We start from the raw sequence: 20,901 nt of genomic DNA, 5'->3' as shown, positions 1-20,901 counted from the left end.
CCACGAGAACCATGGTGAGATACACTGTTTCCAAGACTCAAGAAGCAAATGTGGCCTCGTGAGATAGAACTCTAGTCAGTGGAGAACATGCTTGGAATGAATCTTGATATCCAGGCAGCTGCAAGAAATCTGAAAGACGGTGCTGTCAAAGGCCCTATTCAGATGGGAAGCAGTGTTAGCATGAAAGAGTGAACGTGAAAGAAAGACGCTTGGAGAGGCAGGGGGGCGCCCTCCAGTGCAATTCGATTTGGCTGTTTCCGATATCGAAAGTATCGCAGGAGAAAGGACGGTCGACCCTTTGGAGGATCAATCTCTATAAATAGGAAGTCTGCTCATATTGTGGTAATTCATGCGATTGTGGACAATGGCCTGCAATAGCCTTGTCATTCTGGCATGAATTTTTATTTACCTGTTTCGTCTTTTGCTGTCTTTTCTTTCAGTGTCTTTTACGTGAACATACAGCTAAATGGACCACGAAAATGTATTTTTGATGTCATGATAGGAGTGGAGTTGAGTCATGAGTCAGCTCGGACTTCTCGCGGTTGTTTCTAGGTCTGTTGGAATCAGAATGAAAATGTAGACGGTCTGAGTGTCTGTACAATATCCAAGACCTTGAATGCAGTAATGTAGGACCATCTATAAAATATACGCCAAGGAAAGATGCAAATATTAACTGAATGGGTAAATATTGAGTAGTACTGCGAGATCACGCCGATAGCGATATAGCACTAGTTGTGGCAGAAGAACAGGAATTGCCCAGTGGTGTTCTTCAACAAGTACTCCATACTATCTTCTGACGTTGAGCATTTTTCATGTATGCTGCTGTTGTCTACAACAGTATTGGAAGCAGAGCCACGAAGACGTTTAAACTTTGTTGTGCCGACATTTGAAGGGAGATAATACTGTACGCAAGTACTCAGTACTAAGTTCTTAGATGACGTTGTCAGTGATTAGCAAAGTATTGACATTGTCTTTCTCAGTCAACTATCAGAATCTGGGGCCATTCAGGGCAGAAATATAAATTCTTTCACGTCGTGCTCTTATCTTTCACATTTCCTTTTAGCGATACTGTGACGGCGTGGCAAGAAGCTATATAAGCGAGAGCAGTACGAAGCCGTTGGCTTCGTATCCTAGTCTTTTGCCGGTAGCGCAGCGGTTTGGCTCCTAGAATGCTCCCTAGGAGCCACTCCGTGACAGATACGTGCGTCAACTCTGAGTACATATTAGACCTACTACCTACCCAGGCAGATGCACTTTATTACTACTCTTCATGGTAAATATAACGTAGTATAACACATTCCTCCATAGAGGGAGATCTCAATGGTCATTCTCCTTCCGCATGATACTTTTCCATTGATAAGGCACCTACTCTCTGTACAGAGTAGTACTCCATGCAACATCGCCCATGGACGGATGACGCACCACGAACGCTGTAGCAGTGGGGGCCAATGCAACCATCTCTTCCGTTCGCTTTTTCGTTTTCTTCCGTTTCACATGCAATATACAGATACCTCAATGGATGTAGATCACCGTTGAAATGAGGGTATGGATGAAAGGAACACAGATCGCACGTGGATCAATCTGTGGACTGGATCAAAGAGCAGCTGATCTCTCTCTCAGTTCTAGAATCAGGTTGATCGCAATATAAATCCATAGGGCTATTCTCCACCAACCTCGTGGGGTGATAACTGCGGCTTGCAGCGGTGTGTGAATTGCTCAAGGCTCGAGCGCCGGCGGAAGGGGAAAAAAGGAAATAAAAAAGAAAAGACGATGGAAGCGCTGGAAATTTCTAGAGCGCTTCTTCTCCAAAGTTTACTACAGACTAAAAAGCCTCTTGTTTTTGCGTGTCTTGTCCCCGCGAACTATATCGTGATGGTTGTTTCAAGTTCTATTTGGTGGTGGGGAACGGGGGCTATGCAGGTCAACGTGGAGGGAAGCCACTAGTTTATTGGTCTAGAAAGACGGAACTTATAGTAGAACCGCATATGGTAAATAACTCATCTTGATTCACGAAGAATCTTAACAACAACAGGCTTTCGTGTTCGTCTCGGGTTTCTTTCTTCTGGCTCTGGAGGCCTGTGCTGAGTGCGGGGTCGTGGGGTCTGTCACTATCTACTGACAAGTGATAATGACGTTTCTGCTGTACTCCGTTACTCCGTAGTACCTCTTCGTTCTCCAAAATGGTATAGGTAGTAGTAATTAGGCGTTTAACGCAAGCTGAGATCCAATAGAAACGAGGGAGAACTGACAGCTGCCATTTTGAGTATGAAATACCCGTTGGAACCGTAGGACCTGAATATGCAGTAGTCGCAGGGGTAGTCATGCATGAAGATGTCACCTATGATCGTCAGGCATGGCACCTTTCTATGACTACAGACAGACAGCGATCATCCTAATGCATACTGTTACATATCCATTGTACAACTTCCCTTCTGTTTATTGTAAGGACACCACGACTGGACATTGAGCCGAAAAGGAAATATGAGGTAGACCGTTCTAAAATGTCCGGAGTGGCAGGGGAAACAATTCCTTTGTTTTTTTTTCTTTGCCTTGTTGACATATCGTAGGTTAGACCATATCACCTTGATCCTTCTCACAATTAATCGCGATATTTTGTTTCAGGAAGATTGGGTAGTACGGCTTATGCTGTACGAAGGAGACTGATCATAGAGAGAACGCTATCTGAGGTCAGCATGGCGCCGCGAAGGAGGTAGTAGCATTGGCATTCCAATTGCTCACCATCATATCATACTATATGTGGATAGAAACTGCCGTCACGAAGGCTTAGTCCCATCGCGACTTGCTTACAAGGATACTCGATCAATCAGTCAATCAAGATGATGAGATACATATGTAGATCTCAAGAGCTTCCATTATGGTTGTAACCGTTGTAACTCTCCACGGGGTTAGTAGTTAATCCATACATCCCTGTCGACCGACCGGATAAAATTAATCGACAAGGCTTTACTTAAGTACCTAGTCTGCATTATCAAACAGCTTGCGTCATAACCCCAAAAGGGAAACCTGCACCGCAGACATCCATTCATTCTCCGAACAATTTATGCAGGAAGCTCCTCAGGTCTCTACCTCATAAAAAAAGGTTTGGTCCGCGATCAGGGTTCTTTTTGATCATATCAGGTCAAGCCTGGTCAGCCTGGGAAAAATAAAATGAGCAGGATAGTCAGCATTTTGAGGAAAAACTGCAACAACGTCAAGGATGAAAGAGAGAGAGAGAGAAGGTTCATCCATGAAGGATCGATCCAATCTGTTATCAAATCGGCCGTGTTCTCGAAACCAGAGTTTTGTATCCCGCGCGGTTTTCTTTTCCCCTGCGTTTGCGGGGTAAGGTATATTCCATTAAACTTCCACTAGAACTTTTCGTTCGCTACCGACGTAGACTTCTCGAATGCCGAGATTCTGAGGAAATGATTGTTTTTTTCTTCGAAGCAAATTAACACAGAGCAGATGCCATGAAGAAATCAAAAATTAAAAGACCCCAGAGTAGTATATAGGCTCCCAACAAAACACGGGGGAGGGGAAATGCAAAGGGGATCTGGTATATCTAAAGTTGGCAGATTAAGGTGCATGGGTGGTATATTATCATAGTATAAGAGTATTATTTAGCGATAGTGCTGCTACATGTCGATAATGTTGCTTTTTCTAGAATACAAATAATTATATTACCATGCATGAAGAGAAGACAAAAGGGTATTATGGATAGAGATGCGGAAAAGAAAATACTCGATATTTCAACGGCGTTATTGGACATGATCTGAGTGGTAAACGTCAATTCTATTTTACTGGGACGAAATACCGAGCGGCCGTCCGCTGCTGTTTGATCGATAGTTCTAAGTTAGGTAATCATGATTTCACTCATTTCCTTTTAGCAGAGACTTTCTTTTAAACGGGAATCCAAACGTCCCGCCTAAATGGCGCTCTAGGACATTAGTAGGGTTTGTACACCGCGGCAGGCAGATCGCTGACATTACCGCGGGTAGAACCGAAGGGATTGACGCTTTCAACTGCCCGAACAATGACCGCTGAAGCCAAGGGGGAGGGGGGACCACGAAGAACCCCGGCAACCCCGCAGTCCATCAGAGAACTAGAGACTGACTGCTCCCGTGTCACCGAGAATGATAGGCAGTCGATCAGGAGAGAGGGAAGTCGACTCGGTCGAGAGAGAGAGGCGTCTATGTATGAGTCTATCTAATAATGGTCTGTCTGAGGGGGAAATTTACGCAGTAAATAGTAGGGAGTAGAGCATTGATGGTCCATGGGGGCCAGAACAAACGCACTGGGCAGATGAAGTCAGAAGCGTTCAAGCGGCGGTTTCTCCCAGCGGCCTAAGGCAGGTTTATCTGCCTTAGTGGATGATAGATAATAATAGTACTCGATAAACTTGTCCTTTTGTGTTAATCTCGACTACGGAGAATCTCCGTCTGTATGATGTATCCTGAGAATAATAATGTGAGCTCTCAAAATCGCAAAACCCACAAAGATCAAAAAGGCAGAGAAAGAAGATCACGCTCGAGAAAAAAGGTCCGAAACAGACTTTCTTTCCACGTGCGCATGCGATGAAACAAAACACGTTTACCAACCTCGCTGTTTGTTCCTGAACTGAGATCACCGACGTGCGCGTCCTATGCAGGTGCTGGTGGAGAACGTGAAGGAGCGATTCCTCTCGGAGCGCCGGCATCCCTAGTGAGCCTTGGCTCCCGATGGGCGGATCAGCGGGCGAGGAAATTTGGGAAGGGAAAGTTACGGCTAGGCTCTGCACGTTCTAGATCAGGATGATCTTCAGGAGTCAGGCAGGGACGCTGAAGCAGAATGATAATATGGCGGTAGCTGCGCATGAAACTTCTTCAGGTACATATCCCGTCGATGGATCAGCTCCTGTATCACCAGAAGCTGGCCTCGTATTTTCTGTGGAAAGTTGAAACTTGACTCGTCTGTTTTGCTGCGAGGACCGCACAGTGACCTGCACCGTACCTAAGGGTGTCCCCGGTCTCGCCGAACCACTCAACTATGCGTTCCACTGTGGCACTATTCACCTCTCAGGAAAATCGTGTGGGTTTTCTGTTCCTCTTTCTGAAGGAATAATAATAGAAACAAGGTCGAGTTCTGACCTGTTCAAATATGATTTCTGGTTCCTCTCTATAAAAAGATAAGTGTTTCATTCTGCTCCATAATGGCTTTCAAGAGGTAGGGAGGAGCTGGTTTTGCCCCTCGATATTATTATCTCAACATATGCAGTAACCGCGCGACCAACAACAGAGACGCCAAAATCATTCCAATAAGCGATAGATGCGCTTGTGATTTTGGATCCCTGGTGCTGGACCCAAGCAATGTGGACTGTCCTTGTCCTTGGGACTGCATGCTCCACTGTTGCACGCAGTAGATACCTGAGGAAAATACCGAGGGACGGTACCCGGTTTTTTCCTACCGGATGGGGTCAGGATACCTGCAGGACAAACTGTCCAAAGCTATCCAATGGTGATTATCAATCATGGGAAAACAGAGGACAGTATCCAATTGTCCGCTGTTTTGGCCATCCTCGTGGGCATAACGTGTGCTTTCAGAACTGCGTCTCTACGTAAGTTGTGCCATCGGCGCGATCCGCTGTCGGTAGCTACCGTAACAACCGCACACAGCGTAGGTGGAAGAGGGGACAGTAGAGGTACCTCGTGCGCAGGTACGTTGGTGTGTACTGCGTAGTTGGCTGGATAAGAGTTTTTGCTTCTGTGCCGTGCTGCAGACCCGCCTTGGCCCGTGGGTATCACTGTACGCCACACCTGAGATCGGGATAAGAGATCTGCGTGGGAGGTGCTGCGTGCGGCGTATCTGATCCTGAAGGCTGGGTACGGTGAATGGTCTGTCCTGAAGTGAGCATGGCCATGGAGAAAATTTCCACGAGGCGCTGCTGTCCGAGGGGAAGTCTGCTCCGGCGGTCCGCGTTTAAAATGCAACCGTTGACGGTCAACTAGCGGGTCTGTGGATGCTACGAATCAATGCATGCTTCTGAATGGGAGATTTCGGCGAATTGGGCGCAAGCTGGGCTGGAAAAAACATCGCAATGGGGTATACATGCTGGCCAGTCACAGCAGTCTGGGGGCATTTCGAGTCTTCAGAACAGCCAATGGGCAAAAAAGATTCACAGAAAGAGGACCTCTGGAGTCCCGAAGCTTTGTCAAAGACCGATTGTGCAGTAGGCATTCCATTCTAGCTCAACGGTGACCGCTGTAAGTCGACGATAAAAAAAGACGCATCTCGTAAACTCGTAAACCTGTAGAGGTCCGTGTGGGCTCCATGAGCCACCTGACGACGCTTCTGGGCCGCCTTTTGCGGTGTAACCAGCGTGAGGCCGGCGGTGACCGAGCAAGAAGACAAGATGAGGTATCACGCAGTCTTCACGTGGCGGCGAAGGTAGCAACAGCACCGTTGAAGCCATGAAGAAACAGTGTTTACTCTGGAGCGCGATCTGCGCGGCTGCGGCCAAAAAGCCGACGGGCGTTTCGAGAATCGAGGGGTTTAACCTTCACGCGCGGTTCTCCACCGACGACGCAACTCCGTACGGTTTCGTGGAGGAGACCCTGGAGAGATGATCCATGGATGGCTGCGAGTCATCGCTTTGCGTTATCCTTATCATTATTCATTGGAAAAGCAAGCGAGGCGCGATCATCATTGTCAGCGTTGCACGTCCCCGACTTCCCCGATGCGGCGAGGCCCCGTCGTTTCTCTCGCCTTACGACTGCTACACCATCGCTAACCCACCGGCGGGTCGTCTCCAGCTCCATCTCCAAGATGCCACTATCGACAGTCTATATGAGCCCTTCTCCAGATGATCCAGAGTCCATTGTCCTCTCTACGTCATAAGAGATACATCTCATCCTGGTCGCTTAGCTGCTGCTGATGACTGATAGCCTGGCAACACGGCTGTGGAGGGGATTGAGCAATCCCGACGTATGGTCTCCATGCATGTATCTCTGGGAAGGCTGAAGCACGACGTTCTAAACAGTCACACCGCGTGGCAGTGGATGATGGCAGCACAGCTCTACTCCGTACGCAGTTCTCTGGCCTCCGTCATGGTCCTCCCGTATGTTCTTACCGGTCATCAGCAGGATTAACTTAACTTAACCTTCCCAAAGGAGGCGCCGTCGAGAGTGAGGCCTTGTATCAGACACGGTTCGCGGTTTGTGGTTCTCTGCAGGGACCTCCCCAAGACACAGGAACAAATGCGAGGATCCTCCCACTTCCGCATGGTCCTGTACTCCGTACAACAGTGTTCTTTGGAGCATCTGCGTCTCTCACGTGCCATTATTATCCGGGACGAGAGAGGTCGTAACCATGGAGTCCGCAGTTTACACCAGGTCCGCTTCGAAGCTACAACGCTCGAGCACGCCTGGATGATGGGCACTGCCCATTTAATAATCCCGCCACTCCCAGCTCACTCTGTGGCCTGGCTACGGCGCAGGCAGATGCGTTCCAGTCCGATCTATCGATTGTTGGTGATATGTAAGGCTCGAATCTGGTGCCTTGGACAAGAGGAGAGCGACGTGGATGCTACGCCCAAACTAGGGAAACCGACCGGGATCCGCCAGGGTCGTGGGTCGGCGAGGCTACGCCGTACAAAGTAACTGAGAAAAAGACCTCCGCAGCTGTAACCCCCACTGCTGCTTGTCCGTCAAGTCAGCCATCATCGTACCCGGCCTCGCGCCAGCACCGTCGTCCAGGGGCCCCAAGCGACCTGATAGGTCACCGTGCCGTTCCTGGACCGCAGAAGTCGCAATAATATTATCTGTTCCTTTGTGCAGCCTTCGGAGAGAGGACGCTTGTTGCCAGGCACGCTGCGAAGACCTGGGTCCCTGGTCTTCATCACTCGACACTAGTAACTAACGACTTTTTTGCCAATACGGAGTTGCTCTCCGGCCGGTGAAGGCTTTTGAATCCGCCCAGCCACCGTTGTTTTTCTCTCTACCGCGGTACCGTGGACAATGGAGCAGGAGGGATTCTTCGCAGTGTGTTACACGGTATATCGACGACTTGGCAGTATCGTGACCTGAGCTTGCTGCTGCCCTCCGAGGCCGGCAGCTCCAGACATGTGCTAGAACTGAGAGGCTGAAACAGGCTGTGGAACGCGTCTGCTGCTAAGACCATCATGGTTCCTGCGCGCATGCTTCTTCGCTCCAAACGCTAAGCCCCTGGCCGCGGCCCACCGGGCCGTCGATACTTACTCAAAGCGCTCCAGGGCGTTGGATCAGTTCGGCCCAGCACATTCGCGCCGTCGCTCTTGGGTTTGACGCTAGTTGGCTGCTTTGACGGCCGCCGTCAGCCTCTTCCCCGGAACCTGCTCATGGTGGGCTGCTCTCGTGTGTTTAGCAGACTGGCGACGCGATCAGCAGCACGGCAGAACATCTGCCGCAGTTTGTCTGTGCGATTCGTCGCTTTTGCGTGCATGAGGAAAGCAGTAATAAAACAATAATAATAAGAAAAGATGCTTGCAGCATCAGACACAAGCGCGGGAATAAAGCCATTACTGTCCCCATCCATCTGTTTTTTGTTCTCGAAGGTCTGAGATCTTCTCCAACATCTGCGGGACTGGCGTTGCTCAAACATTTGTTCGAAGATTATCTCGTTCGCCCCGTCTCCCAGTGGAGGTTCCACTCCTTTCTCAAAATAAGCGTTTCCAACGGTCTCCAGCCTTGTGCCCTAAAAGCATCCAGGTCCCTCCTTACTACTCCGTGCTACTACCATTCCAACTCTCCGACGGAGTGTATTTTCTCCTCTTCCCCTGTTCTGGACCATCAATCCGTCCAGAGTGCGGAGTACATTCTTTTTTCAGTGCAAACAGTCCCTCTTTTTACCGTCCAGTCTAAATCCTAGTTACTACAACTCATTCTTTCGAAGACCTTCCTATTGCTTCTGCGTCACCAAAGACCAACAAACAAATCCAGTCACTCTCTCCAATTCACTTTTTTCTAACTCGAATTCTCATGATATCATGATATAAGGTTCTAAGCATAGGATCCTGCTCGCTTACAGCTCCAATTTTGGGGAAATCCTGACGTAGAACCGCAATTGCTCGCCATGTCGTCGTCGTTTGCTAAGCTTCCGGGTGCTCGATGGGGAGATGAACATGATCCGAGATACAGACCTTCGACAACAGCATCAAACGATCATCCGGACCATTCATTGCACATCCGGTCAAGGTCTAGCGCAAACGCTCATCAAAGTCCGAGGCGGCTCTCCGTCTTCAGCGGACGGTCTAGAAGCAACACTACTACCTCTACGTCTTCCCGCCAGTCTCCTGCGTCTTCCATGACATCTACCGATGCGTCGTCACTGCGTTCCCGAGAAGGTCGCTCCGGTTCCACTGCCGGCATCTCAATTGCGGAGAAGACAGAGAGGACGAGAGCATTCTTCTCTCGCGGAAGTCGAATTCTCCGACGCCAAGGAAGCAAATTCAGCATATCTGCCACTCTGGACGAGGAGGATGAAGGGGACAGAGAGAGGCAAAAGTTGGAATTCTTCAGTCGAAGTCACAGATCACGACAGAGCGATGCACGTAAGTGGCTATTATCGCCTTCGCATATCCTAAATCTGGACACTATGTTGCTCACCGTGTCATGAATATAGATGAACAACTTAAACGCATCATTTCCGACCCGTTCGATTTCCACCACCTCACACATACCAGTCCCTCTCAGTTCCAGGCGTTGGATAATGCTAGTAGGAATGAACTAGTCACCGAGTTTTCAGCGATTCGGGCCTCTCAGAAACCTGGCACAGAGCTCAAAGGAATCCGGGCTGAGCATATTCATTTCCGAAATTTCTCATCGGAGGATCTATGGAACACCGGATCAGCCACAAAGACGGACGAACCACAGCCTACCTCCGCTGTAAGTCCACCAGTATCTCCCCGTGCCGCCGCACCAGTGTCTCCATCGCGGCGGAACTCTGGGAGTACGGGGGGTTCTCGCGGCGTTGAAAACTTTTCGCGTCCAGCGTCGAGGTATCAGACAGCACCTGGGTCGCCATCTGTTATTCCTCCGCCGAGGAAATCCTCCAAACAGGCATACTCTGATATTTCTGAACCGGCTCCTCCGGCACTTGACGAACTTCTCGGGCTACATACGCAACAGACATACCCTGATTTCGTATATTCAACCAGTGACGATGAGGCGGAAATATCTTCGTTGAGGCGGCTAGACATGGTGGATCTCTTTCGGCCTGACGTTGGCCATGCAATCGCTGCTGATGAATGTGTGAGGAACACCAGAAGGTCATCTATGATTCCGGATCTGGAGGATGTACCAGAGGAGGATGAGGCAACCTTCTGGCATGAAAGTCCGGAGCACAGCTCTCGGCCATCGACGTCTCACTCCTCCCACCTGGATCCTAAATCCGCAGCAGCGGCCCCGTCTACCCCAAGTGCACAAAATTCGCATCTGTCTGTTCGTGTCATGTCGGCCAGGTTCGCCGATTCACTGGCTTCGCCAACTCTACCACGTCCTGTTCCAGAATCCCCCATTCCGCAGGCTGAAGACCTCCGGAGGAAGTATCCTGTTTGTGGGAAATCTATCCTAAATGATGTTTCTGAATCGTGGGATGACGACATCGACTATTGCTACGAGCATGCTGCAGAGTCGAACTGCAACTTTGATTGGGATCGTACATCTGTGGACGAGAGAGACAGCACTGTGCCGGGCGTCTCCCTCACAAAGCCGGAAGATGGCGACGGAAACCGAGCTCTCAATCCACTTTACACGAGTCCTTCCGGCCTCCCAACACCGGAACTGGAGCATGGTTCTACTCAGTCATTGTTTACAGCCCACGAGGTCGTGACTCCCTTGACCTCAGCAGACGAGGTTGAATTCATCGCTGGATCCAAGCAACCGGTGCAGGGTGACTATTTCAAGCCAATCAATGCCCACATTCTGTCATCAACCTCCTTGGGGAAAGAAATGACTCAGGATACTCTCTATGAAGAGTACCTTGCGGCTGATGGGGAGTCAGACCGCCATTTTTCTTTCTACTCGCAAAGGGGATCCCAGTCCTTGGACCATCCCATCTCCCCCAGGAGCAGCTGCTCGCCTCTTAGCAAGTGCAACTCCCAGGAGAGTATGATCCTCTCCCGTGCAGCGTCGATAGTCCGCAAACACCGCTCCTCGGTCTCCACGATCAGCGTGCCGGAACTGGTACACAGCGCGAGTAGCAGCCGCGAATACACTTTCCCGGAGAATTCAGGATCTGTCGAGCAATCAATTCCGGTGCTTGGTTATCCGAACTCGTCCTCACACCATCGTCAAACTCAGAGCCTCGCTCGCAACGTCGCCCCGCACTCGAGCCTGAAGGCTACGTGCAGTGACAGTAGCCTTGATGCTGCCGATTTGCGACACGCCGCGCTGACTCATGATCGTGCCAAATCAGCGTCAGCAGTTGAGACTGAAACGTCGGCTGCTGCCGTGAAGGCCGATGGCCCGAGGATGCAGGACAAGGGGTCCAACGGGAAGAAAACCAGGACGTCATATTCGCTTTTTCCCTCCAAAACAGGGGCTCAACGTCCTTAAGGTTGAAAAGCCTTAGATTGCCAGTCTCGAGTTGGATCGTTCAGCACAACTCGGTTTTCGAAAGTCAGTTCGCAAACAAAATGGGTCAGCTTATTTTTTTTAAGAAAAAAAAAGGAACATCCGCCCTGTTCTCCTTTCTCTATAGCCATTCGATCAAGGTTCCTATATGATTTGACGACTCTCCTTTGCTTTTTTGCATCGATGCATGCAATGTCTTTTTTTCCCTTATCACATATTTAATACATTCCGGTCATGCTCCAGCTTTCCTTTGTCGTCGGTTTTGCATCGCATCTCGTTCGCTCGTCTTTCTTTGTTCATTTCTCAGCGAAGGTTCTTAAAATGGATTTTTTCGGTCTCTCGGTTTAAAGGAGGGTTGGGAAATGGGCATTCGTTTTATTTCTGAACATTCGTTTCCCAGTTTCCTTTTGCATTGCACATAGACGGGGGGGTCAAAGGTCGGGACTCGGTTTTCGGCGAAGGACTACATGGTTTGGAGAAAACGCAGAACAGGGTGTGGCGGCCATCAGTTTGTTGGATATTTCTTGGTACCTGTCTTTGCCGGTTTGTTTGTATTTGAGACTGCTTTAGGTTTACGGTTGAATCATAGTAGTCATAAATATGCTTCGAAAAAAAATCCAATTCCGTATCGAACGGTCTGCGCTGTATCTGATACGAGTCAATTGCGAGGACAGGCCTTTTCTGTGTTCCTCGTACGTACTAGATCTGACCGACCACTCCGTAAAAAAGGCAGGCTTCAAATGAGTCCTGCTGACTTAACTCTATTACACAGCTAGTGTAGGGTGGATTCGCCGTCGACGAGGTCATGCTAGCACAGCGATGTTACGAGCTCACAGTTCTGATAGACGGAAGGTGAGTGGCTGATGCACAAGGCGAGTCTCGGCCTGATCCGGGGAACCTCGACTGCAGCGCCACATCCCGCATCCTCATCTCCAACTACATCTCTATCCAGACAACTGCCTTTTCCATCTCCCGGCCATTCTCTCGTCGCATGGATCATCCATACTTTCTTGCTTTGATGGTGTACTAATTGCTTTCTCTTATTTTTTCTTTTCTTTTCTCCCTCTCCTCCCTTCCCCGGCTCACTCGACCATGGCGTCACCGTCATCCTCTTCCCAGACGTTGGTAAAACGTCAGTCCGATAGTGCTTTGATGCCTCCTCCCCCTCCACCGAAGCGCATCAAACGACCGGCTACAGTCCTCGACGAGGATACCTACACCGATGCCCTCTCGCACATCATCGCGCGAGACTTCTTTCCGGGTCTGCTGGAAATGCAGACGAAGCAGGAGTATCTGGATGCGCTGGAGTCGAAGGACAAGGAATGGATCGCGAGCGCGGGGAGGAAGCTCTCTGAGGTTATGACGCCTGGCCGTGAGAGAGGCCGGAGAGGTGTCAGCATGACGCCCCGGGCTACACCTGCACCTTCAGGACTGCCGGCAGACACGCCGACGGGATGGGGCGGGGATACGCCGATGTCTGTCGTGTCGACGTCTACGTCTGCCACACAGACGACAAAGAAGAGTGAACTGGATGTGTCTAACCTCAGTCTGGGCGCGTTCCAAGCTAGGTACACGAGTGAGGACAACGAGTCGTTTAACCAGCTGCTCGACAAGCAGAACACCAAGCGCCGGGAGAAGTATGCGTGGATGTGGAGCGGTAACAAGATCCCCTCCGCGAGACAGATTGCCCACCGTCAGCGGGAGGAAAAGCGCTTGATTGCCCAAGGGCAGAATCCAGAAGGAAAGAGCAAGGAGCTTGCCCTCACAACCGACATGGACGCCCGGCCCGCGAAGCCAGATGCGTGGAAGTCCCGTCCCGAGAACTCCCTCATGTTCATGCCGTCCTCCATCGAAGATACCCATGAAACCGTCCAGCAGAGGGCAGAGGCAGCATCCCGTGCAGGACCGAAACAGGTCGTCTATAGCAATACGCGACTACAACCGACTTCCAATACTACGGCAGAGGACTCGGCTATCCCCCCTTCCCCATCGATATCCGCCATCAAGGACGCTATCGCGGGTCGTCCACGTCCCACGGACTCCGAATCAGGCTACACGGGCGGCGAGACGCCGCGAGTGAACGGCTACGCCTTCGTCGACGAGGACGAGCCCGAGCCCGAGCAACCAGACCCCACAGATGACCCATCCTACCACTTGAAACTGCTCACCAGCCCGACCACGGGGGACACAGGGCCCAACCCGTTCCGGATCCGAGAGAACCGGAGAAGAGAGGAGTTGCATCACCGGATGGTCGAGCGCGTGGCGCGGACGAAACGGGCAGAAAAGGCCGCGAGGGAGATCAAGACGCCTGTCCCGCGCTTCTCCAGCAGTCCGATGCTGAACTTTGGACGCACGCCGGGCGGATTGACTCCTGGTGGCAGCAGCGCCAGCGGGAAGGCGCTGACGCCGGCTGCGCAGAAGCTGCTGCAGAGGGTAGGGAGCACTCCTCGACCGTCGGCCTCCTCGTCGTCATCGAATTTGAAGAATATGTGGACTCCTACGCCGAAGAGGAAGTGATCGTTTGTTGAACTTTAATTGATCTGACCTTAGCGTAGGGGGTTTTTTACAGGCTAGGAAAGGGCCTATTCTTGTATAACTATAGACAATATGTGCTTACGACTTTATGATACTTCTTTTTATACTTCTTAGTATACTGTACTATCAAACAGTCCTCTTCGATAGCTAGTCTACATATGACTAAGGAAAGCAGAGCGCAAATTTATACAATCATGAAAGCAATTTATTAAATATCCTAGAATGAGTGATGATCTATAAGTTAACTTAAAGAACATTTTGATGATTTCTAACCGTTTAGATCTCCGCAGTCTTAGCTTTACCAAATAGTAGACTCGTAATCCGAGCGGAGGGTTTGATAAGTAGAGTAGGCGTTGTACTTCTTAAGGACCACTCCGCACTTATCCATTGGATATGATGCTTGTGATTCGACTACTAACTAGTTACTTGTGAACCAGTCGAAATGGTTCCATTCATCCATTCATTCAAGCAAGCAAGCAAGTAGGGGGTATTCCTCTTCCTCTTCAAATACAAGATTGAAAAAATAACCAATAGACGATATGGGGAAAATAACTTGGCAAAATTTAACCCGAGGAACAAAAAAACAACACCACACGTTACGCCTGCCTGCCTGTGTCCGTTATCTTTTCTGTGGACAGTACATATAACATTATACTGAGGCTTTCCCAGAAAGTAGATCATAACTCCTTAGAATTGACAAATGGGTATGATGATGATGACAAAAACAATTTCGAATGAAATAGTGCTGCAGTATATATAAGCAGCAGGGTATCCTAAAAAAAATTCTTCCCCTCTCTTCGTTCCTGCCTAGAAAAGGTGGTGAAAGGAAGATAAACCTGAGTGAAAATAAGGTACGAGAAGAGGTACTACACCATCAATCCAATCCCCAAACAAGCGCCCAGAATCCAACCAAAGCGTACATGGCAACCCAAACATGATCGCTGATAGTCCACGCTGAGTTCAAGAAATATGCTGCGCCCAGATAACTGCAGGTGACCATGCCGTTCGGGTCCCGCCGCCCGTACGAAGAGTTCAGCCATTGCCCCGTAGGGCAGCTGAACTGGAGAGGAGCCGGGCAGCTTCTGACCAGATCGTAGCAGAGATCCTGGCAGGGCAGGACCTCCTTGTACGGACCCGGTTTGATCTTATCATCGATCAGCGGGATGCGGGACTTGCTGGTCACTGGGTTTTTGCGCAGATCGCTGTCGGCTGGGATTGTCGTTCCGTTGAGGAACGCCTGTCCTGCATTCCGAGGCTGGAGCCAAGGGTCGTTGCTCGAGAAATCTTGGCAGCGAGGTATGGTGACGGCACATAGCCATTGTTTGTAGGCCGCAGCGCAGTCAGTACAGTTCACAGCGAGTGAGTACCTATCTGCGGGGGCAGCATCACATTGAATCTGCTGCAGAGATTTGGTAAAGTTTTGGTACAAAGCGGCCGCGTGCGAATCGTAGATATCTTTAAGCTGGGCGACGCTGAGGGACGGGTTGGATGGCACGGCATATGCAACATCGGAACAGAATGGGAGGTTAAAAAGAACTGCACAGTTGTCCTCTTATAAGTGTTAGCCACGAAGTCTACATATATATAGTCCTAAAGTGAACGTACCTGTTTTGGTAGAAAAGTTCATTGCCTTCCAGACTTGTCCTCCACCGCCGACAATACCGTTTCCTGACTTCGTTGAGTTGCCCTCCATGGCGAGAAACCCGTAGTAATGTGAACTCCGGTTAAGACCGGTGATGTAGAATTGCTCTTTGGGTTTGTTACCAAGGCCTCTGTTCGTCATTCCCACCTCCACGTTGTTACTACCCTTTTTGATCTGCGCATGCTGGTTCAAAGCACAGTACGACTTGTGAAGACCAACGATGGACGTATCATTGAAGTTGCTTGCAAACACTGTGTATGGGGGAGTTATATTCATCCATGCTTGGTAGTTCTCTGAGTTTGGATTGGAGTGCGTCACGTTATCCGTCACAAGAAGCGCTGCATTGATGTCCCCGTCGACATAATACAGAAATGAGCTCTCGTTGTTGAAGGTGTGGAAATAAGCGTCTATAGATGCAGCAAGGTCATAGGTGTAGGTCCCAGAATACGCCGTTGTATTTGGGGCTGCGACTCCAATATAGACATCTCCGTCCGCATCTACAGTAATCCCCAGGTATCCTCCGTCGGCTGGGTGGGATTCTTGACGGGAACTTTCTTCGCCAGGGCCTGGATACTGAAGCGACAGAGAGACATAAACCTCCAGCTGGGGAAAAGGGTCCACACTCCCCGGATCGGTGGAATTGACATCAGGTTTCGAGCAAGTATTCAATGATATGTAGACTGTCGTCGAACGCTTCGAAAGGTCGTCGTCTCTTCGTTTCAGCTCATGCAGGTTGTCTTCCTCGCTGGCCCCAACAGAATCCGGCAGGTTTGCAGGGACTCCAGGCGTTTTCGGAGCCTTTGGGCCTGTCACCACCTTCTTTGGGAGGACAAACCACTGTACCTCTCCTATCTTGATGTCCTTATGCTGAAACTCGTTGTTCGCCAGCGCAATTACTCCTTGAGGAGCTCTCCTAACGATATCCGACTCCTGCGCTTCGTCATCATCGTCCACGTCATCAAGACTGAGAGCCCACTCCGCCTCTTCTTCTTCATCGCCTTGGTAAGCGTCTCCTATCAAGACGGGATAGTTGTGGTTCTCCTGGATTATAGAAGGGACGTCTGCGGCATATGCGAAGCGGGGGTTGGACAGGACGAGATAAACGACGAAGAGGAAGAGAGTGGCAGCGAAGGTGGCAGCAAAGCGGGACTGCAGAGGGGTAAGCTTCGGGAGTTGCATTACAATTGAGTATCGAGACGTCCGTAGCCAGCAAAGAATGAATCGACGTCCAACACAAAGAAAGTGGGCGAAGACCTGCAACAGGAGTTATCGGAGCGAGCGTTGACGGCTTAGGCGGCAGCAACAGAATGAGATAAATGCGGAGCAGCCTCCCCCGGGGTAATGAACTTCATAAAGGATGACTCTCTTCTCCTCGAATCCTAAGAACCGACGACCATGAAAGAGAAAGCAGTCGAGGTCACTGCCGCTTCGGGACATGTCCGAGTCGTCGCGTTACGGGTCGCACCAGTGCTGCGCCACACCGGCAGATTGATGGGCCAGACGCTCAGCCACAGGCCTGATAAGACATCAATCATCTATTCATAGAACACTCCATGATCGGGAAGATACTACCGATGTGACCTCCTCTGTTACACGGCTGACGTGGAAAATACAAGCCTTGGATGCAGACCACATCTATATAACCAGTTCAACTAACTACAGGATTTAAGGTATAAAAGTATATATACAAAACCAAGACATCCCCAACGTTACAATGTACAACATAAACCTCTACCATTGCCAGACCTCCATCCAAAATCACCAGACACCCGCGTCTCCAAAAGCCAAAAAAGGCGAAAAGAAGTGCGCAGTTCAACTGTACGCTAAAGCACCCAGAGTCCATTCATCTCTTCACACGAGCTTGAACCATCTAGCCGCGATGGTGCTGAGGATGACGATGCACGCAATGACACCGACGATCCCAAAAAACCATGCAAGGCTGTCGCTATCCTGCCCCGGGACTTTGACGTTCATTCCCCAGAGACCGCAGATGAGGTTCATCGGGACGAGGATGGTGGCAATCAAGGTAACCTTGCTCAGCACCTGATTTACGTGGTTGCCCAGGACAAGGTTGGTCACGTTAAGCTGTGCAAGATAGTTGGTGTGGGATCGGCTCAGCATCTTTTCAAAGTGGCCCAGATTCGACATCATGGTAACGACGTGGTCCTGGATGTCGCCAAGGTAGAGGCCAATATCACCACGCGGGGTCACCGAGTACTGCTCGTTACAGCGCTTGGAGAAGCCCTTGATGACATCCGCCTTGCCACCTAGGAGACGCATCAAGCTCATGACTTTCTTTCGTAGACCACCAATCCGAGGCAGAAAGGACTCGAAGTCATCAACACGGGCAATAAAGACATGATCCTCAATGGCCTCAGACTCTAGTTCTACTTCCCGGATGACCGGACCAAAACTGTCAACAATATCATCTCTACACCTCATGTTAGCTGACGGCCTGCGGTCACGGGAAGAAAAAGTAGGAACATCAAGAAGTTGACTTACATCATAGCATAACAGATCCAATCGCTGCTGAGGGACACATAGTCACGCAATTTTCCTATTCTTTTTCTCACGTTGGCCGCATGGGGGTTTTCGGTGAATGAAAAGGTGATTACTCCGTCGCGGAAGACCACCATATACAGATTGACGGGCTCCAGGAAACGTTCGCTAGACTTGTCCATCTGGTAGAAGGTCCGGAAGCAGACGAAGTAGTACTGCTTGAAGAGCTCAACCTTCTCGCGAGCCTCCTGGGTCATAATATCCTCCGCGGTCAATGGATGGATGGAGAAAGCTCGAGAAAGGGCCCCGACTTCGGCTTCGGTGGGATTGAGGACGTCCAGCCACCAAACACCACCTTCGGGACCAAGCTGAAAGAGGTCCCGGAAGGTGTCCCCTGGAAGCACCAGATCACCAAGCTCAGCGGCATGCACGGTGCTTTGGGATTCGGATGAGAAGAAGCTGAAACGATTGGGTTCGTTCTCGTTCTGAAGGTTGTCAAGCAGCTCCTTCTCATCCATGGCCGCGCCAGAGATCTCCTCGAGCTTGTCCGCTGCATTCTCGACGCACTCAGACGAGTGGCATTCAGGGCTCGATGAGTGCATCACGATCTTGGGAACATCTGATTGCTGAGCTCCTGGCCTGAGGTCGTGGAACACGCGCGGATTCTTGCTCTGGGAACTCAGGCTGTGTTTGCGTCGGTTGGCAAATGACTTCGTCTTCTTGTTGAGCGCCACAAATTCCTCCAGCTCCTCGTAATCGATAACTGGGATTCTGCCTGGTTGTTCGTACGTGGGCATACACGCATTCTCCGCTGGGTCCAACCTGACGTCCCCTTGTTCCGGCCTGATTGCACTGGCGTTGCTGAAGGTCGGACGACGATGATGACTACCGCCAGACACGGTACGCTGGAGGATAGCCTCCATGTCAGTGGCGGCATGGCTCTCCAAGGTATTTGCCCGCTCACGGCGACGCGGGTCTGCGAAGGCATCGACCGAGTTGGGAGGAGAGGTCGACCTGGCCGAGACAGAGGACTCCCTTGACCGGGATGGAACGTCCTGCTGGTTTCGACTCCATCTGCGGCCTTGGAGACGGGTGCTAGCTGGGTCAGCGGAGAGGCGCCTCCCAAGACCGTCAACGTCGCGGCCTGATTTGTCGTCATCCACAATTGCGTGTTCAAAGTCCCGAGAGATCGAGCCAGCCTCACGAAGGGCGTCCTGAACCTGCAAAAGCTCAGACCGCTCCATTGGCTCGTTTTCGTGAATCGGCTGGGGAGTGTTGTTTTGTTGGCCAGGATGGCCATCCGCCGGGGCATCCGCTCGAGGAGAGTCGAGCTGGAAGCGATGGTCATCCAGTTCAGGCACAGGGGTGCTGAACCTGGTCAGACACTTCTCGGATCTTGGGGACTCGGACATGGTTGTGGATAATAGGCACGTCGGCTAGGCAGCTCAATGGACCAACCAGGGATACTGGCGGTTGCGCCGTCGCGGTGAGACGCCCCGCGAGCGCTCACACAGTTGGGTTACCCAAAACAATGGCGATGCGAAAGCGATTAGAAAGGCCCAGGACGGTGGATCCTCCGCTTGCTCGCCCAGACCCCAGATGAGGGCCTGGCGTGACGTCCGGGGGCCAAAATGATACTTCCGTCAAGTAGTATTATGGAGGCCTAGTGTCGCCCCCGGAGAAGACCCGGAACTTGGGGCCCAGGAGAGGGTGGGCGAAGGAAACCTGGGTGTAGCGAAGCCCCGCCAACTTGGCTGTGAGAGAGGAAGAGGAGCGTTGGCGCTCCAGCGTTGTAGCGGTGGATAGACCGAAAAGAAAGGTCTTTAGACGGAGACTCTGGGGTTTCGACCCGCAGCGTCTCCGGGCGGGAGGTATCGATTAATCACGGACTCGTCTAAAGGGACAGACGTGCGTCCTAGGACGAAGGGGAAAATTTGCAGTATATCGTATCGCGGTCGAAACTGGCAGGTGACCCTCAATGGAGAGGAAGCCGTCCGCTGATCAGAGGCGGTCGACGAGACGGACGAGGACGAGAGGAACAGGGTGGGAAGAACAGATGGAAGAGAGGGTGTATATACACCGGGACGGTGAGAGGTAACGAGAGAGAGAACAGAGCAGGGGGGAAAGAGGAGCGAGAAAAACCAGCGAGGGGCTGAAGTCAGCGGTCCGTGAACTCGTCAACAACGGGGTTGGCGTCAAGTTTAGCTGGGCAAAAATTCGCAGCGGGCCGGGAAGCTGGTTTGGGTTTAGCCCGTCAGGTGACTCGGGCAGCCCGGCGTCGCGGTGTTCTTTAAGGCGCGTTCAGTCTGGCCCGGTGGTTTTGGCGATGGGAGAGATGGATGTATCCAGCGGTTCCAGGGCTCTAAGACGGGCGTCCATGCTGGACATGCCACGGGGCGACCGGCATTGGCGTGCAGAAGCCTCCGACAGCGCAGAGAGGGAAAAAAGGGGAGAGACCGGTGGGCGGACTAAGGACCTTTCGTCTTCGTGGCATAAGGGAGCGCGTCTGCGACTCTGCGATCTCAGATCAGGCATGCGCCAGGTCAGATCCGGATCTGGATCTCGGGGCCGACACGCCCTGCCCAATGCTAGGGCCGCGGGCCACCGCCGCCCGACGTCGGCCTCCGCGACCAGATTTTC

General features: G+C 51.1%; 5 protein-coding genes across 5 annotated transcripts; 3 read left to right on the top strand and 2 right to left on the bottom strand.

Annotated features, from left to right (window-relative positions):
• Positions 1-6,446: 6,446 nt before the first annotated feature.
• Positions 6,447-7,789, top strand: VTN00DRAFT_1015 (uncharacterized protein; the record flags this gene model as incomplete). The annotated part of the gene is made up of 4 exons (XM_069426774.1): positions 6,447-6,568; positions 7,016-7,093; positions 7,208-7,501; positions 7,576-7,789. 4 exons carry the CDS (start codon positions 6,447-6,449, stop codon positions 7,787-7,789), a joined length of 708 nt encoding a protein of 235 aa, XP_069291717.1.
• Positions 7,790-9,084: 1,295 nt separating this feature from the next.
• VTN00DRAFT_1014 (uncharacterized protein) lies at positions 9,085-11,567 on the top strand (the record flags this gene model as incomplete). Its single annotated transcript, XM_069426763.1, has 2 exons — positions 9,085-9,562; positions 9,634-11,567. 2 exons carry the CDS (start codon positions 9,085-9,087, stop codon positions 11,565-11,567), a joined length of 2,412 nt encoding a protein of 803 aa, XP_069291716.1.
• A 1,110-nt stretch (positions 11,568-12,677) lies between these two features.
• On the top strand, positions 12,678-14,102 carry VTN00DRAFT_1013 (uncharacterized protein; the record flags this gene model as incomplete). The annotated part of the gene is made up of 1 exon (XM_069426752.1): positions 12,678-14,102. The coding sequence occupies one exon, from the start codon at positions 12,678-12,680 to the stop codon at positions 14,100-14,102; it is 1,425 nt and encodes a 474-aa protein (XP_069291715.1).
• Positions 14,103-14,994: 892 nt separating this feature from the next.
• On the bottom strand, positions 14,995-16,941 carry VTN00DRAFT_1012 (uncharacterized protein; the record flags this gene model as incomplete). Its single annotated transcript, XM_069426741.1, has 2 exons — positions 14,995-15,671; positions 15,726-16,941. 2 exons carry the CDS (start codon positions 16,939-16,941, stop codon positions 14,995-14,997), a joined length of 1,893 nt encoding a protein of 630 aa, XP_069291714.1.
• Positions 16,942-17,613: 672 nt separating this feature from the next.
• Positions 17,614-19,673, bottom strand: VTN00DRAFT_1011 (uncharacterized protein; the record flags this gene model as incomplete). Its single annotated transcript, XM_069426730.1, has 2 exons — positions 17,614-18,193; positions 18,265-19,673. 2 exons carry the CDS (start codon positions 19,671-19,673, stop codon positions 17,614-17,616), a joined length of 1,989 nt encoding a protein of 662 aa, XP_069291713.1.
• Between the last annotated feature and the right edge of the window lie 1,228 nt (positions 19,674-20,901).

The sequence above is a fragment of the Thermoascus crustaceus genome (genome assembly GCF_041956765.1).
Source record: "Thermoascus crustaceus strain CBS 181.67 unplaced genomic scaffold VTN00scaffold_1, whole genome shotgun sequence".
In the NCBI taxonomy this organism is placed as follows: domain Eukaryota; kingdom Fungi; phylum Ascomycota; class Eurotiomycetes; order Eurotiales; family Thermoascaceae; genus Thermoascus; species Thermoascus crustaceus.
This window is presented reverse-complemented; position numbering and strand designations above follow the sequence as displayed.